The sequence below is a fragment of the Trachemys scripta genome, chromosome 9, assembly GCF_013100865.1.
Source record: "Trachemys scripta elegans isolate TJP31775 chromosome 9, CAS_Tse_1.0, whole genome shotgun sequence".
Taxonomy (NCBI): Eukaryota; Metazoa; Chordata; order Testudines; family Emydidae; genus Trachemys; species Trachemys scripta.
In genome coordinates, this window is record NC_048306.1 from 76,403,441 (window position 1) to 76,422,881 (window position 19,441).

General features: G+C 42.7%; 1 protein-coding gene across 1 annotated transcript in view; it reads left to right on the top strand.

Moving 5' to 3' along the window:
- Positions 1 to 9,742, top strand: part of TM4SF4 (transmembrane 4 L six family member 4) — a 42,120-nt gene extending 32,378 nt beyond the window's left edge. Inside the window, exons 3-5 of the mRNA XM_034781828.1 lie at positions 3,335 to 3,468; positions 8,345 to 8,534; positions 9,275 to 9,742. Of these exons, the coding sequence (XP_034637719.1) occupies positions 3,335 to 3,468; positions 8,345 to 8,534; positions 9,275 to 9,292 (342 nt within the window). The 3' untranslated portion in view covers positions 9,293 to 9,742. The remainder of the gene's footprint in view (positions 1 to 3,334; positions 3,469 to 8,344; positions 8,535 to 9,274) is intronic.
- Positions 9,743 to 19,441: the final 9,699 nt, after the last annotated feature.

The window sequence follows — 19,441 nt, forward strand, 5'->3', positions numbered from 1 at the left end:
AGAGACAAGGTGGGTGAGGTTATATCTTTTATTGGACCAACTTCTGTTGGTGAGAGAGGTAAGCTTTTGAGCTTACACAAAGCTCTTCTTCTTGTACTCTTCTTCTTCTCTGAGACCTGAAGAAGAGCTCTGTATAGCTCAAAAGCTTGTCTCTCTCGCCAACAGAATTTGGTCCAATAACAGATATAACTTCACCCACCTTGTCTTTCTAATATCGTGGGACCAACACGACTACAACAACACTGCTTTCAACAGACTGTTACTTTAACTTATTATTTTGCTATCATACGTTCCATACCACCACCCTTTTCAGCCCTTTGCTTAATATTGTTGGGTAGTGAGGGGCTTTCTTATGGTGTGCTGTGGATTTGCTAAAAGGAAGAAATAACTGTACGATGGAAAAGCAACAGAGGGTCCTGTGGCACCTTTGAGACTAACTGAAGTATTGGGAGCATAAGCTTTCGTGGGTAAGAACCTCTTCTTGCATCTGAAGAAGTGAGGTTCTTACCCACGAAAGCTTATGCTCCCAATACTTCAGTTAGTCTCAAAGGTGCCACAGGACCCTCTGTTGCTTTTCCATCGTACAGTTATTTCTTCCTTTTAGCAAATCCACAGCACACCATAAGAAAGCCCCTCACTACCCAACAATATTAAGCAAAGGGCTGAAAAGGGTGGTGGTATGGAACGTATGATAGCAAAATAATAAGTTAAAGTAACAGTCTGTTGAAAGCAGTGTTGTTGTAGTCGTGTTGGTCCCACGATATTAGAAAGACAAGGTGGGTGAAGTTATATCTGTTATTGGACCAAATTCTGTTGGCGAGAGAGACAAGCTTTTGAGCTATACAGAGCTCTTCTTCAGGTCTCAGAGAAGAAGAAGAGTACAAGAAGAAGAGCTTTGTGTAAGCTCAAAAGCTTACCTCTCTCACCAACAGAAGTTGGTCCAATAAAAGATATAACCTCACCCACCTTGTCTCTCAGCGTGTTGAAAGGCAGCTGCCAGGAAGCAGGTGGGGCATATAGAGTGGTTGCTTCGAAATAAGATCCAGCATAAATTGTGCACCTCAAATTGAAGTTTAAAAGTCGACTCAGTATCAGTGCCAATTATAGGGCACGATACAGAAGCACTCTGCAGGACTGCATTTTGTTTGGTAAGAGTTCTCCAAACTTTTAAGTATTATGACTTTTAAGGTGGGGGGGGGGGAATTGTATTTCAAATGGATGCAGGTCCAAACAACCCCCCTTCATCTCCCCCAATCTGAAAATCCCTACACTGCACCACCACCACATTTTGGGGAGCTGAGATGCAGAGTCCAGTTCAAACTTTTTCTATAATGGGCTAAATTAAAAATATGGATCCAAACACCCTGAAGACCAGGGCCAGCTCCAGGCACCAGCCTGGCAAGCAGGTGCTTGGGGCGGCTGCTCCGGAGAGGGGCGGCACGTCCAGGTATTCCGCGGCAATTCGGCGGACGGTCCCTCACTCCCGCTGGGAGCAAAGGACCTCCTGCCGAATTGCCGCCGCAGATCGCGATCGCGGCTTTTTTTTTTTTTGGCTGCTTGGGGCGGCCAAAACCCTGGAGCCGGCCCTGCTGAAGACATAGAGGAATTTTGGCTGTGGAGCTGAACTTTTGGGCTTAGGCTCATTTCTAATTTCAAATGCCACTTCCTCCATCGTACACAGTGGAGGGGTGGAGCAGCTAGCACAGGAGATGACGTAGCTGCCTCCATCTACTCTATGCCTGTGGAGACCACTTCTGCTTAGGGATAGCAGACTTAGCGGGCTGGAGAATTTGGTCCAGAATCTTTGTAGAAGAATGCACTTCTCATACTCAGTAGACTAGAATGGGCCAGATTCTGATCTCAGTGGCCTGGTGTAAATCCAGAATAACTCCACCAAAGTAACAATTACTCCAGATCTGAACACCTTCCACTAGTGCATTAAGTGATGTGACTACGCATCTCTCACATGTTGTTTGTTCTTTCATCCTCTCTCCAGGGCCCTGATCCTGCATCAAGAATCACTAGTACAATCCCCTCACGGCTGTGCAAAGTTCTGTTGATTTAACTAGGGCTCTGCATAGGTGCAGTGGGTTGCAGTAGTGGATCCCAGTGTAGGTTTAGGGTCCAAGTCAAACTTTTCTTCTTTATTGCTAAATTAACGCTGGAGGGAGTTAATTAAGCTTAGAAGCCACACATTCCATCCCATGACATCTCGCTGCCAATTTTCTGTCACAACAATTTATTATCCCAAATCAGTTCAGCTGTTGGAGAGCTTTTATATCTACCACATATTTTGAACTGTTAAATACATTTAATGCTTTGTGGATAGATTTTACCATCATTTCACCTAGGCAACTCAGTTGAATTTAGCTGGATTGTATACCTGAGAACAGAATTTGTCCTTTCATGTTAATTTGAACACCAGGCTTATGTTATGAAATTAATATTGTCTTGGAATGATTTAAAGATTTGATTATGTGAAAGTAACAAAATGTTTTCGAAGTGCAAGCAAAGGCTTTGGTTCCTCAGTGATTTTTTTTTTTTAAATAATCATGAAGAATGCCAGAATAACATTCTTGGAGAACAAAGTCTTCATTTAGCCACAGAATAGATGCAGCATGAGTAGTAGAAGTATTCCCACCTACGTCCTTCAACTCTGGTCTAAAAGGGCCTTAACCTTTTGGTGTAATATTGTAGTCCATACTTCATGTCCACTCAGTCTTTTGCCTCTCAACTGAAAGTGCCATCTCTGCATTAGTGCCAGCTGTGACGTTGGTTATGATGAGCACAAATACACAATAGGAAGTAAAGAATGTGAAAAGGGAGGGGAAATTTACTGAGGCAGAATATAATTAACCAAACCAAAATGTGATCAGGACACCAAAATTAACAATTCTGCTCTTGTGAAATGTGCCATGGCATCTTCACAAACAGTTGGGACTTCAATTTTGGCCATGATCTCATCTGACAGAACATTCAGTGTGGCACAGTGCCCCCGGACACCAGACAGGGTTAGTACTGATTGACGGAAGAGTGCCATATACTGAATCACCATTACCACTTCCTGTAGTATCAAGGTGTTACCTTTGAGGTCTCCTATGAAAATACTACTCCAGTCTGACTTGGTTTAAGCTTCTAAGGACCAATGGGAATTGCAGCACAAAGTGCAATGCCTGCAGACATGCAAGGTACATTAGAGTCTAGTTACATAATGCATTTATCTTAACTGTTCAGAAGTTAGGGTTGAGACTGTACTACACATTCACTTAGGCAGGATACATTTAATTGTTTGTAAGAGGTCAAAAATAACTTAATCTTTTTCTGTCTCTATCAGATGTTTACTTCTATAATATTTGCAGCAGTTGGACTTCTGGGAGCCGGATACTGCTTTGTTGTGTCAGCGGTTGCTCTAAATAGAGGCCCTAAGTGTAACAATGGCAGTAATTGGAACTATCCATTTGAGAATGGGTAAGATATTGCACTCCATCATGCATGGGTTAGCTAGAAAAGATGTGATATATTCACTCACTGAAGCAGTACTGCGATAAGGAAGTTTGTGATGTAATTTCTAGCTTTAAATTTTTTGTGTAAATAGGGAATCGCACACAATCACATTACTGAGACTGCAATGTGGCTGCCTGTTGGATGAAGTATTGCCGTATACTGTGACAGTACATGGCTACACAATATTCTAGAATAAAAATACCATCCCCAGCTGAAACTAGAGGTTTCAAAGAGCCCCAATTAAGATACATTTACCACTTGTCAGTTTATTCCTTAGATTTTTAAAGCAGTATGGGGAGCTAGACTATAATCATATGATTAAGAGTGTTTTTAATGGGAATCTCAGATCTGAAACTGAGGCTGTTAATATTTAAGAGTTAGTCTTTATGTAATTTTATTTTGGTTATGGAAATTGGAGGGTGTTGTCCACACTATGTAGCTGAAACTTCTTTGGTATCATGCATGTGTGTCACTTGTTCATATCCCTGGATTCCTTAAGTCAGCAAAGTTCAAACTGGAAATAAGATGCCCATTTTAACCATTGGAACAGATCGCCAAGGGATGTGGTAAATTCTCTGTTACTTGGAATCTTTAAACCAAGGTCAGAGCGCTCTCTGAATGATGTATTGTAGTTCAGCTGAAGGGTGTTGGTCAAGGTGAAGGAACCACTGAATGAAATCTAGGGCCTGTGTTATGCAGGAGGTCAGATTAGATCATCATAAACATCCCTTCTGATCTTAATACTGTTACTCTCTAAATTAACAGAGCATTAGGCGTATCCAGAGACAATATTAAAAAAACAAACCCAAACTGGGTTTTGAAATAACCTTCACATTTTCATTGAAATTGGCAAAGTCCAGAAAATGGCAATGAGGTCTGTCATTCCATCCTTATCTCATTGTACTGTGCCTCAGGACTGGCTTTTAGAACAGCCAGGGACGTGTTTGTGCTGCTGTGTTATCTAGGCATGAGATAAAATACAGGTGACTTGTCAGCATTTGATGGTTTGTTAGAAACGTTATTTCCCTTTTCTCATTGTAGTAGAATTTCCTTTGTTTTGTTTTAATAACAATGTAAAACCATAACAATTAAGAAAAATATTTGGGTCTGAAAATTTACCATTGTTTCCATGTTTGCAACTCCCATTGAAAATCATTTAACATTTTGTAGCACTGAAGTCAATGAGAGTTGCATCCTCTAATCCAGGGGTCGGTAACCTTTCAGAAGTGGTGTGCTGAGTCTTCATTTATTCCCTCTGATTTAAGGTTTTGTGTGCCAGTAATACATTTTAATGCTTTTAGAAAGTCTCTTTCTATAAGTCTATAATATATAACTAAACTATTGTTGTATGTAAAGTAAATGAAGTTTTTAAAATGTTTAAGAAGCTTAATTTAAAATTAAATTAAAATGCAGAGCTCCCCAGACCGATGGCCAGCACCAGGGCAGTGTGAGTGCCGCTGAAAATCAGCTCGCATGCCGCCTTCAGCACACGTGCCATAGGTTGCCTACCCCTGCTCTAATCCAAGGTCAGACTTTGGTGCTTAGAGCGTTGAAATCTATCTAATCTATCCCTGAGATGAAATGAGAGCAATCCATATACACTAAGGATGAATTTAGCTCCCCGTGTTCTAAATGCAACCCTATGATTAATGATACGATTCTGTCATGGAGGTCACGGATTCTGTGACTTTCTGGGACCTCTGTGACTTCTTCTAGGGCAGGACTGTGGAGTAGTTGTCAGCCCCAGGGCTGCCAGAGCAGGGGCCAGCCCTGGAGCAGTGGCCACCAGAACAGCTGGCCAGCAGCCAGCCCTCAGGACACAGAGCAATGGTCACTGGAACAGCAGGCTTGGTCAGCCCTGGTGCCACCAAAGCAGTGGCCATCATGGCCCACCCCAGGTCCACCAGAACAGCAGCTGCCGGAATAGCTGACCAGCCCCAGGGCCACCGAACAGCTGACTGGTGGCCCACTGCCATGGTTCCCGGTCCGCTGGAGCAGTGGTTGGGGCTGGATTAGCCCCTCCTGGGCTGGAGCAGCAGCGGTCAGCCCCTGACATAGGAGCAGTGGCGGGGCTGGAGGAGCTGTAAGCCCCGGCAATGCTCTGTTTGTCCCCCCATCCCAGGATATTTTTAGTAAGTTATGGACAGTTTGTGGGCTTCCAGGAATTTTTGTTTATTGCTCACTGTGACAGGGTCCCCCAGGGTGCTACTTGGAACTGGGGTACCACTGGGCCCTCTGACCCACCAGCCTGGGCTCCCTATCACACTGTGACAAGCTGCAAAGCCCTCCAAGCTTGCACTTTCACCAGCTTTCACCCAGGTAGGGACACACCAGCTGCAGTCACATGCAGGCTCTCTAACCGCCAGCCTCCCAGCCTAGGACCCCAGAGCAGTACCGTTCTGCCCTGGTCAAATCTAGCCAGTGTATGGGTTTAATACACATTACACCTCTCCCTCAATGTGATGAGAACCATGCACACTTGTGGTAACCAAGCTGAGATTTTCCCCAAAAACCTTAGTCAAATGCACAATGGTTTGGATTAAAACATAAAATAAGTTTATTACCTACAAAAGATAGATTTTAAGTGATTATAAGTGATAGCAAACAGATCAAAGCAGATTACCTAGTAAATAAACAAAAACGCAAACTGATCTTAACATACTAGATAGGTAGGATATGAATTAGCAAATTCTCACCCTGAGTGATAATCAGGCTGGCAGATTCTTAAGGCACAAGCTACATTAGCTTTGCAGCTTGGGTTTCCCAGGTATACAGACACAGCCACACATTCCATCCCAGTTCAGTCTTTGTTCCTCAGGTGTTTCCAGGTGTGTTGTGTAGGGAAAGTGAGGTACCATCATGATGTCATTTCCCCCATTTATATCTTCTTCCCACTTGCTGGAAAGCTTTTTTGCTGTGACCTGGGTCAAACAGTTCCCATTGTGTAGTGCTATCTCTGAGAGGTTTCTACGGTACACAGTCTTGTGTTTATGTGCATTTCCTCAATAAGCCATTAACATTGTTTGGCCTTTTTACTGTTGTACCTGAAAAGCTGCTTGTGGGTGTTTTCAACTTCACAACATGTTTCAGTAACACATACATAGCCAAACTTCATAACTTCACATATGATGATAGCACATACAATCCAATGAGATATTAATGTCTAGCAGATCAAGACTTTTAGAATGATACCTCACAAGGCATACTTTATACAAAACATATCCTAATTATATAACAGTGGTGAATAAGGGGGTGCCAGGGTGTCACATCTGCGACCTGTCCCTGACTTTTACTAAAAATATCCATGACAGAATATTAACCTTATCTATGATATGCATATGCATATATAGATGTACTGAATTTACCACTAGATGTCAGGGTTGCTCTATACAACTGCATAACTGGAACTGTGTTTAGTAAGAAAAAACACTTGACTTTCAAAGAAAGAAGGATACAAGTTTGGGTGATCACTGAACAGGCAGATCTTTGGCATGGATCTTATTTGATGGTCCTTCTCATCTTCTTCCTTGCTTTAATCCCATTAGCTGGAGTCCACCCTACAAGTCCTCACCCTCCAAAGTGCTCTGTTTGATGCCATATCCTTAATCACACCAACATGTCTTCTTTTATGACATCCTACCACTTCTTGCTCAGTGTCTCTGTCTTTTTCATTCAGTCTTGATCTGTTGGGCCCTCTTACCCACACTGTTGTCAGGACTGTGCTTTACGTGACCTAAGCCATCTGAGCCCGCACTCCCTCATTTTTTCATCTATGGGTGTTTGACTTTGTCTCTAACATACACATTTCTCACGTGGTTTTTTCTGGCTTACACCACTCAGCCATCTCAACATTTGCATTTCTGTGGAACAGATCATTTGCTCATGTTTCTTCTTTGTCCAGCACTTACCACCATACATTCTAACTGGATGGACCACCATTTACTAGGCTTTCCCTTTTACTCTTCCTGGTATCTTCCTGTCAAATACTACACCACTTACCTCTCTCCATCTGAGCCAGGCATTTATTATCCTATCTCTAATTTCAGCCTCCATTTCCCCATTTTTCTGGATTCTGGAACCCAGACACTTCAAATTTTGCGTTTTTTGGTATTGTCTGCCCAGCCAGTTTCAAAGATAACTCTTCAGTGCTCACATTACTGAAAGTACATGCTATATACTCTGGTATTTCTCTCTGCTTACTTTGATCTCTCATCTCTCCAACCCATCTCCCTGTTTATTATCTAGACCATGTTTCTACTCACTGCATAGAACAATATCTACAGCGAACAGCATGCACCAAGGTGTCTTCATTTGTGAGTTTGTTGTGAGGGTATCCAGGATGAGAATAAGCAAGAAAGGGCTCAGTGCTGATCCCTGATGTACTCCCCCACCTTTATCAATAGTTCATCCATTTCACCACTAGAAGTTTTAACTATTAATGTTGTATCTACATACTTGGCGTGAACAAGCTTCATATGAAGTTCTGGTAGATCTTATTTGACAGTTCTTGCCTGACAAAATAAAATGAAGTATATAATTGCCTTCAGAACATATTTATTCTTTCTTTACCTGCTCTTTGTTCATGCTGTAGTCAGCGAGATGATGTCAATGTTTATAAATGCAATGGAATTATTTGAAATCAAAACTCTTTCATTATTCCACAAGCAGAAATATAAAGTACCATTAATAGTGATGTGGAAATTATTTTAGAGTCAAGTGGATACAGTGACTCACTTTTCAGATTACAATAACAACAAACTAGTAGTAACACTAGTACTGCATTACTGATTTACATTGACTTCTACTGTCTTTCTCATATGCTTTTTTCTTTTTTACACAGGAATTATCTAAGCAATGACACCATGTGGGCCTTGTGCAAATCACCTGAACACATAATTCCCTGGAATTTGACCCTCTTCTCCTTGTTGCTGATAATGAGTGGAATTCAAGTAGTGCTTTGTGCTATTCAGGTTGTCAATGGACTCATTGGAACAATCTGTGGGGACTGCTCCTGTTGTGGATGCTGTGGGGTAAGCAAATTTGTGTCTTCCTCATGTGATTACATTAATCAATAATGCATGTAAATATTCTTGCCCCACGTAATAACTTAATGTAATTGCAAAACTCCCAAGTGTGTGATGGAGAAAGGATTTCAGTGTTGTTTTAAGTGACATACTGTGGAAGATTTAAAAGATACTGTGCCAGATTCTCAGTGCTGCTAAGTTCCCTTTGCAGTGCTCTTGCAGCTTAAAGGGGACTTAAAACTGCCCTAATTAGGCACCTGGGGATTTCCTGGTCATAGGGGAATCCCTAAATGGCACAAAGCTGGTGGAGCCAGCTCTGCATCACCCCCTACCAGCCCTCATGAGGTACAGTGAATGTCAGAAGCATGCTGGCGATTGGTAACGGGTGAAGCCCAAGCCCACTGCGCTCTAGTGAGGTCTACCAGCACAACCGTTCTAAGGTGGATTTTGCAGTTGGTGCAACTTAGACCAGCCCTGAATCTGCTCTAAATTCCAAGAGGGGCTGAACCAGCCCCACACAGCCTCGGGATAATGTGTACTGGAATAATTCCAGTTCAAACCCTGAAAGCATTTACACTTGCTGAAAACATAATCTGAGTCTCTGACAAATTACAAAGATTGAAACAATGCACATTTACAGAGCTTATCTAAGATTCCCACAGGGCTTGCAAAATAATAATAAAATCCATTAAAACTCACATGAATATTAACCAATATAAGTGATCTTTGTATTTTTATCCTTCTAGGGAAATGGAGCTATTTAAAGAGAATGAAGACTGCAGAAATCTCTTCATATGAGGAGAATCCCTTTAGAGGCACTTCTTTTGTACGTTACTTGGTGAGCCATGTTCCTCTGCACACACGCTGACTAAGAAGGTCTAGAATGAGGGGCATTTCATTCTATTGCTACAAAGCCCTGACTGCCCTTCACATGCCATTTAAATCCCACGTCCTAGAATGAATTAAGTGGCTGTTCAGCTATTACACTTATATTTATTTTTGTAAAACAGCTTCCATTTGAAAAGAACCTCTTCAGAGTGGACGTTCATCATCTCTTATGAATTAGCTCTCTGACTGGGGACTGATGAATGCTTCTAATACAAGTTCAGTTGTAATTTAATTGTATCTGTTTCTTTTTTGACACTTATGAAATGAAAATGAGACAAAGCTGTAACTTTCTTTTGAACTCTAGAATAAAGTTTTATTTGTTTCTACATAGAAAAGTGAAGATTTCTGTGCTCCAGACCTGAGATAATTAAAATGCTATTTGTAAAAAGACTTTGTGTTATTAATGATTTTCATTTGAAGTCTAATGGGATTTTCCTTTTCGTTGACTGTGATTGACACACAGCATCGATCCTGCACAACATGATTATTGTGCATATAAATACAAGGGCAAAAGCGATGAGCACACTGGGCAGTGTGGAATGCAATCCTGCAGGAATGAGTGTGTTGTCACTAAGCCCCCAAGTTATTCCTGACTCATATCAGGAATTAAGCCAAAAAGGGAAATACATAGCAATTAAATATGATGATGATGATTTTGCTTATTCCAACATTGTCTTAGTCACCCACTATCTGTCTTACTCCAGTCACTTCAATCAGAGATGTAACCATAGACACACCTGAGCTAGTTTAGATCGATCTAGCTTGAATAACAATAGCAGCGAATCTGCGGCAGCACCCGCTAGTGCAGGCTTGTACAACCATTACTGACTGGCTTGATTTCTATTCATTTCTGTAATTCAAGCTAGCTAGATCAATGCTAGCTCGGGTACATCTACACCCATGCTGGTGTGTCATCTCTAATTGCATGGTAGACATAGACTATCAACTAATGAAGTCAACACATGGGACTGGAGACTTACTGCTTACTTGTTCTTTTTTCTACTTGCAAAAGGCAAAACTGATAGCTACAAAGATAGCGACAACTCTGCATGCTGGTCATAGGAGATCAGTACTGCCCTTAGATGCAAGTCCCATAGAAGTCAATTGGCCAAATGCTGCAGTACTTGTTCAGTCAGAACTTCCACTGAAATCAAGAAACCAAGCCATACAGATCTTTCTCAGTCAAAATTCCCACGACAGTCAATGGAAAGTTGATCAGAACAAGGACTACAGGATGTGGCCAGTAGGAGTTATGCCTGTGTATCTGGGCTTGAAATGTTTGCAGAAGGAACTATAATACTCTGCATAACCAATAACTTCATTTCACTAGAAGAAAAGGATTTTGTTTTTTCCCCTCAAAGGTATGGGAGAAGAAAAGATCCTACCTTGTCAGCTACTTCTCAATGAGGAGTATTCTTCTTCATAGGCCAGGTCTACACTATAAACTTACATTGGTATAACTACGTCGCTCAGGGTGAGAAAATCCCGGTGTAGACAGTGCTAGGTTGACGGGAGGGCTTCTCCTTTCAACGTAGCTACCGCCTGTCAGGGAGGTGGATTAACTTTGCCAGTGAGAGAAGCTCTCCCATCAGCATAGTAATGTCTTCACTGAAGTACTACAACTGCAGCATTTTAAGTACAGACCTGCCCAAAGTCTCTTCTGCTCTGTTCAGAGCCCCTCCTCCATCACCCAGCCCTTTTGGCCCATTCAAGTCCCACTTGTCCTTTGCTCCCACACCTGTGCACTTCCCCATGCACCGTGTGCTTCTCTCACTTCCTGATGTTCCCCTTTGTCCGCAAATAGCTAAATACTTGTTGTATTGGCTGACATGAAGGAATTTGGCACCTATGTGCTACAGCAGCATTGGTAAGGTGCCTAAATGACTTAGGTGTCTGAGTCCCATTTTCTGAAGTGCCGTAGGCCCAGCTCCTCAGAGCCATTGAGGCTCCTCCTAACTTCACTGAAATCGGTGCCAATCATTGGAAGCTAGGAGCCTCAATGTCTCTGAGAAGCTGGACTTTAGGAAACTGGGTGGCTGGCCCTTTAAGGGGAATGGGGCCCAGCCTCCCTTGCAGTGCTGCCAACGTCAGTGACTCTGTCCCTACCAAAGGGAAAGCCCAGGGCCCCACAAAACCATAATCCGTCTCCGATACTACTGCACCTGTGACTGATCAGCTACCTCCCAGCTGAGACTAATCAGATAATATAAAAGCCTGCAGGTGGCTCAGTTGGGGGTGGAGAGTTGTTGTACTCATGTTAGCACCTATAGCAGGCGCTGGAGCAGGGTGATTCTCAGGCAAGTAGCTGGTGGGAACCTGTAAGGAATAGCTAAGACCCTGCAGAAGATCCCGGGTCCAGGGAAAAGACAGGATTTATATGTAGAATTTATGTTGAACTGTTTCATTGTAAAGGATTGGTCTGAGAAAGAGGCCCTGAACCAGAATTTGGGTGTGGTGCCTTCCTGGCCTGGGAAATAAGCCAACAGCCCCATTCACTTTCAATGCAATTTAGGCCCCCTAAGTGACTTTTGAAAAATGAGGCATGTCATTTAGGCACTCCCAAAAACTTTACCCAGTGAGATTATGGTTGACCGTGTTAGTGGCCAGATTTAGGGTGGACTATCAGCCTCTATCCTAACGTAGATTTGTAGAGGTAAATGTTTTCAGTCCCTAGAAGAACTGTGGTTTTTTTATATCTCAGTAGCAACCTGACCAGTTGGTCATGGACTCTGTGAGAGAGCTCATCTACTGGAGTTCTTTCCTGGGCCAAAATGATAGTGGCCAAAATGGAGGCCTAAAGAATTGTGATGGAGGAGACGTTGGGGGCAATAACTTACCATAGAAAGCTAAGTGGTACTGCACAGTGATGTGTTTAACAACTACTGTAACCGAGATCCAATTGCCAGAGGTAAAACTCACAAATAAGCTAATGTAACCCTGCTATGAACAAAGTTCTTTAGGAGATAAGATCTTTATTTTAAAGGAACATTGCAATGTTGGATTAGTGGTGGAAAGGCAGTGTTCCAATGCCTCCTACCTCTTCCCCAGGGACCTGGTGCCTTTCCTACCAACCCCCAAAAAAATCTCTGATAGGAGAAGTTGCTCATTGACCTTAAAAACACCAGGGAAGGAGAGAGAACCAACAGCCATCAGGCTTCCTTCAAAGACATGTGACGGAAAGGAGGGGGTTCTGTGGCCTTGGGGCCTTAGAATGCCTATCAGTAGGGGTGAAAGTGAGCCGGTACAGGCCGGTACATCACAAGGTGAGCTGGTTTGGTTTTTTTGGGCGGGGGGGGGGGGGGGAGAAGGGGAGGAAAGATGGAGTCGGCAATTTGAGTGAGAGAACATGGGGGAAAAGTGATTCTGCTCTCCAAATTGAAGATAGTGACTATCTTTTTCACCTCCCAATTTTTTTCCTTATCATTATAACAACAACATTAATATAGCTGGAATCCTGGGATCCAACTATGCCCCAACACTGCAATAATGAAGTGTGTATGTAAATCCACTTAGGAACCAATTTTGTCTTCACTTCTATGGGAGCAGCTCAACAGGACTTCGATAGGAGTTTCTTGTAACTAAGAACAGAACCAGGCTCCTTCTGCATATAGAATATTACAGAATATAGGTAAACATTCCCTGCCTCCCCCAGCCATGCTGGAAGATTGATAATTAGTGTCTAATCTTGTTTTGAGAAGCAAGTTTGTTAATTCAGGAATATTAATCAAGTTTCTTTGGCAGAAACTTCATGTGTGTGTTTGCTCAACAAGGTCTTTCAACTGAGTCTTGAAGAATATTTCTGCTTTAATTCCATGTTAGGCCGTATTGTGCCTATGTCTTCTCATGACAGACCTGTTATAAAACTGTTTCTTGATGAGTCATCTCCCAAGATTGTGATCTATGGAAAGCCTCATCCATTTAGGAGCGGGGAAGGCTCAACATTTTGGCCTCCCCAGATGGCAATTTAATAGTCCCACTTGCTGGCCTTCTGTGCTTGCTTTTCATCAGCTGCTCCACTGTAGGCCACATCAAGAAAACGGTCACACACGAGAAACCTGCAAGGGATTCCATGGAAATGCTTTGCCTCTGTGCAACTGTTAGTCCCACTTTTCCCTTGAGAATCCTTACTGGTAATGCTTATTGCCGCAGAGATCGTGCCTAGAGAAACTTTGAAGACATTCCTGTGAATCCTGCATTTCAGTTGCAATCTTTTCTAGCAGGGCCTCAAAGTCATCTTTATCTTTAGCATCAACAATAAAGCTTTTTGCTGTTTTTTCTCAAGCTTTTTAAAAAGGAATTCTTTCAAGTGTGATGACTAGAATTGTGCATAATGCGCACACAGCACAACCGCGTCTGAGTTTCTTTGCGGGGTTTCCCAGATTTGTCTGCCTACCTGCCCAGATTTTCAGGTTTCATGACAAGAAAACTAGGCTGATCACAGTTAACGTCAGGCTGGCCCAAGCACTCTGTTCCTCCGTAGTTCTAGTCAGTGTCCCTTTCACAGCCGTGCCACTTGTGGCCCTGGCACCTACAGCTGCAGCCGCACCGAAAGAAAGTTCTGAGATTGCAGCGGTGGTTCTGCATGTCTGTCTCAGGAAGAAAGGTTGAAGTTAAGCAGCCATGAAATGTTTCTTTGAACAAAGATGGGGGAAGGCTGCAAAACTGGGGTGTGTGTAAAAAGGAAAAAGGCACCTTTTCCACCCATTAGCCCTACTCACCCAGTGCTGTCAAAACCTTGCCCTTCCACTCACCTCTGACAAACATTTATGAAAACGCTCCTTAAGGAAGTACCCAGAAAGGCCCCAAACCAGTTCTTTTCAGTTTACTCCTATGCTATCTGCATATGCAAATCTTTGTCTCAGTTTCATTTCCAGAGCTGAGCTGTCAGCAGAAGGCATCAGGTAATTCCTTTCCAGCTATGTTTGACCAGTGGGTTCTAGATAAGATGCCACCTTCTATGGTCCAGAGTGTCTCTAACACCACTGCATCCATTCCCCAATGCTCAGATGAAAGCCTGGGGCATGTGTCAGGAGCACTTTTAACCTGCAGATTTTTCTAACTTGGTAACCTTCTGGCATGTGGTGTTGTCTCAGGGGGAAAACAAAAGGAAGAAAGAGAATGGAAAGTGTAGTAGGACTGAAAGCACAGCGGAGCAAGTCAGAGCTGCAAGGAATAGCCTGTAAGGGCTGAGGGTGGCCATAAGAAGTGAGACACTGGCAGGTCCCTCGTGCTAGGGAGCCTTTGTCTCTCGTAGGTGGTGCTTCACTCACTAGGGGCCTTTTCTTCTTTGTTCGTCTGCTTACAAAAAATGGATTTTAAAACATTTATTCAGGCTGTTGTGATCAGTGATTGTACATAATTATTGGGTGTCATTGGGTTTACTAGCTGGATCACAGCAGTTCTTGCCATATACCCCACTAAAAGGGCTGGGGTGTGGGGTTTTTTTTTTTTTTAAACCTTTAGTGCTGCCAGAAAACACTTCCATGGAAACTTGTCAGGGACTGAGTCATCCTAGGACTTCGTCTTTACCCCACATTCTGTTCTATCACACTTTTATTCATGGAGATGGCTACGATGCACATTTGCTTGTTGGTCACCAGTGTGCCTTAGGGCATGGCTGTCAGGCCATGAGATGTTTACAAGCATAACATACACTTGAAGTGTCATTTCTTTTGCAAGAGTCCTTTTGCAGTGATAATGCAGTTACAAGTAATATCACATGCTGCTGGACACAGCCACACCTGTTAACAATTCTGAGCTGGAAAGGAATATCAGTTAATAGCTGCCAGAATTCACCAATCGGCACATATGTATCTTTGCGTGGCAGACACCTATTTCGCCATTTCATTAGGATCATGTGCACTGCAGTGGCTTTCAGCACCTACACTAGGAACACCACGCCAGGAGCACATACTTGCAGGTTGGTTTCCTGATGGACGTTATCGACATTTCAGCACAGGGGGCTGCAAATGCCAATAGCAAGAGCAGTGTCTGGTGAGAAATAATAGTGCATTGTTGAAGCTGTTAGATGAAGATTTTATGGAAATCCCCATCATATTAGCACAATCTTCTCCCAGTGGAGCACCTTTGGTTCCAGTTCAATTTCACATATTCTCTCCTCTTGCAGTCTGTGGAAAAAGTGATTTGAAATCTCTGCAAGTTAAAATTCATCAAGTTTCAGAGCTATGCTATTCTATTCAGGTTCTTATTGCATGCCCATCACCACAGTATCCAAGCCCCTTCTCCATTCAGTGCTAGGGGTTTGTGCCCATGTTGTGTGAATAGAGGGTCCATCCACATAGATCTCAGGCAGACAAGCTTGGTCTTAGCTCCTGCAGCTCTCTGGTGGCACAGCTCAACTATGTTGCCATTGGCTTCCCCACTGCAACCTACATCTCTCCCTGAGCAGGGAAGAAGCCATGAATGGGGAACTAATGCCACACTAGATTCTCGGGAATTAAGGCACTGTAAAATAAGAACATTAGCCTGATTTAACAGATGTGAATGACTGGAAACTGATGCTATTGGCTTTTGGCTAACATGGCCATTTTAAAGGAAACACAAGCATCTTTCGTTGGGTAGTTGTTCCCTTTGAACTTCAGAAACAAAACTTCTGAAAAGCCTCACCAATAAAGTAACATATAGATCGCCCGATAAATGACATTATGCTGATTATTGTATTCAACTTGGTGCACCTGGAGTACTAAATACAAATGGAGAGATACAGCATTTGACCATCCCGGTGTACCAGCCTCATCAGCGGATTTCACTGATGGGCCACATGCCAAAGGTTGCCGATCCCTTCTCTAGGGTATAAGCTGTCATTGCTTCTCCAGTTCTTCTGTGCTCCCATGTCCTCCAATTCTCTCACTACTCTTTCTTTCTGCCCCTCACTTCTTTGTTTCTCCTTGCATTTTATTCTTGTCTCATAGTTCTATCCATGTCTGAACTAAAATCTGCCCATCCCCTTCCTTGCCTTAATTTTACCTGGCACTTTGCCTCTGTCTTCACTGATCAGCCCCCAATTTTTACTGAATTTACATTAGAAATATTGGTGCGATTCCCTTAAGAGGTAACTTGAGGTGAACCACACCACAGAAGTCCAATGGACTGCCAGTTATGACATATGCCATAAGAAACTGGAACTAGACACCAAGAAGCATGGATACTGTGTTCCCTTGGAAATCCAAAGTCAACTGGCCCACCTGTTTCTTATCTGTGTCCTGTAGGCTTGATGCATTCCCCATGACTTTGAGATGCCCTAAGGTCAAATGCAGCTCTGATTACAAAAGGAAATGCAAGTGTGAGTCTTGTCTTAGTCTCTGGTGGAGATTAGCTCACATCACATAATTATCGCACAATTGGGCTCATTAGGAGCTTCTGCTCATGATGAACTAGTTATTTTTAGATTCCATCGACAGTTTCATGTTGGATATTAATTAGTCCAACTCCGATTTATATTATTAATGGCATTAAACATTTGCACTGTGCAAAAAGAACAGGAGTACTTGTGGCAGCTTAGAGACTAACAAATTTATTAGAGCATAAGCTTTCGTGGGCTACAGCCCACTTCTTTGGATTGCACTGTGCAGTTACCCATCACTTTACAGATCACAGATAAGACACATTCCTTGCTCCCAAGACAAGACCTATCAGGCACAGGACAGCTGTTAACCTTTAATGAAAAGATACATGTAAGATAGTTACATCAACAGGTGCTAGAGTAAAGGATGATATCACATTCCATAGTAGCATAGTGGAGCAGATGGATGCTGCAGCTGTTTCCAGCTACCTTTGATGTCATAATTTTATAACTGCTTGTGCAATGCATTATTAAGGCCCCTCTTTTCTTATTAATGCAAGTCACAGCAAATGGATTCTATCCTATTTGACATATTTGTGAACAGCTTACCAGGCTACAGTGCTTGTAAGTCCTTGAAGTACTTTACATTCCGCTGGTGTAGAATTAGAGTACATAAGTAGTATTTGCTGTAGACAAAGGGCACAGAATCAGGGTTTCAGGAAAACAGCCTTAGGAAAAAAGATGTGGTTGAGATTCAGAAAGGCTAAGGGATTTGAGAAAGCCACTCTAACAAGCAAACTTGTTTGGGGGATCCTTCTGTTTTCCTTCACCCAGTGGTCAGCATGTATATGTTAAGTTCTAACTACTTTTTTAAAATTATCACCTTCAAAGCACCTTTTCAAAATAGTTACTTAAGCCTCACAACACCCCTGTGAGATAGAGAGGAAGAGAAATTGTTTACTCAGCTGTTAATTAGGGAAAACATTATGTGATTTGCCAATGAGAGAATCTGGATTAAGTCTCAGGAGCTCCTGGCTCACAGGCCTGTGTTCAGATCACTAGTCCAAATCACCAACAGCACTTCTGTTATAGTTGGGGGCACAATGTGTTAATGCATTAGCCAATCACTCTGGGATCAAATCCTGATTTCATTCACAAATGGGGTAGACTCGTAGTTCCTGTTGTGAATGTTTAACCACATCATAAAGTAACCCCCACGTTTTCCAAAACTGGTAGTCTTTGACCAAGAGTCTCAGGATTAGAATGCAGTGTTTTGCAGATCATGCATTAGCACAGGGGTAATTTGGGGAAATTTGTATACTGCTTGTTCATAATAGGATTTAAAGCCAAGCAGGCTATAAGGGCTTCATTTTCATGAGCACTGAATTCAGACCTGGCACTTTGCCTCTGTCTTCACTGATAAGCCCTTACATTACAGGTTTCAGAGTAGCAGCCGTGTTAGTCTGTATCCTCAAAAAGAACAGGAGTACTTGTGGCACCTTAGAGACTAACAAATTTATTAGAGCATAAGCTTTCGTGGGCTACAACCCACATCCGAAGAAGTAGGTTGTAGCCCACGAAAGCTTATGCCCTTACATTACAGATCTTCAAGTTCATTAGGTAGGCTGAGCTGTAATCATGGAAGGTACGGCTTCATTTTATCTTTCAATATTGGCTCTAACTAATGGCTAATGAAGGCAGCGCTTTAAGAATGGTCCTTTGCCGCGGCAGCGCTTTAACATTGCTGCCCACCCCCCGTCGGAAGCCCTGCCAGTACGGACCCTACAGTATGAGAGCAACATATGCCACAACACAGTTGTATGAGTGCAGTAACTGATTTTACAAAATACACAATGTTATGCAGGTCCTGTGGCACCTTTAAGGCTAACAGAAGTATTGGGAGCATAAGACTTGCATCTGAAGAAGTGAGGTTCTTACCCATGAAAGCTTATGCTCCCAATACTTCTGTTAGTCTTAAAGGTGCCACAGGACCCTCTGTTGCTTTTTACAGATTCAGACTAACACGGCTACCCCTCTGATACTTGAATGTTATGCACTTCACCCACATATCAGAGTGCAGGATATATGGCCTGGAAGCACGGGGAAGTCGAAGTTCACAAGCATATGTTTAGAACAATTTCAGTATTCGTCTTAACAACACATGGTAGATAAAGGCCAGATTTTCAAATGTAGGCCTGGAACATACAAGCTCATTGACTTGTCTTCAGCAAATGATGAAAAATATTCTGTTAATGTGAAATTCACGCCCTGGGCAGAGGGGCAGCCCCAGGCCAATGCACCACTTACACTGTATTGTGAGGGCTTAAGTGGTACATTGACCTTAGAGTGGTGGTCCTCTCTGGAAATGAAATTCATTGAGTGACACTGCAGTGAAGCACTAATAGTGGTGAGTTAGGAGGTGGTGTGGGGTCAAATGAGTAGTGTGCCTCTGGGATGCATGTTGGATGTGGCATGGGTGGGTGTAACCAGGATATCTATCACCTAATACCTACTCATAGCTATTAATAACCTGAACCATAATTCTGTATCTTAAGGTTTCTTTTGCTAAATGTTGGCCACTTAAGCCAAAGGTAATCTCTTTCCACAGAACTGCTTCTTTACTTTATTCCAAGTGGAGTTACACAATGCTCAGCAAGTTCTAAAATCCTCCAGAGAAATAATAATAAAAAAATTTGTACGGAACAAAAATGCAGCCAAAAGC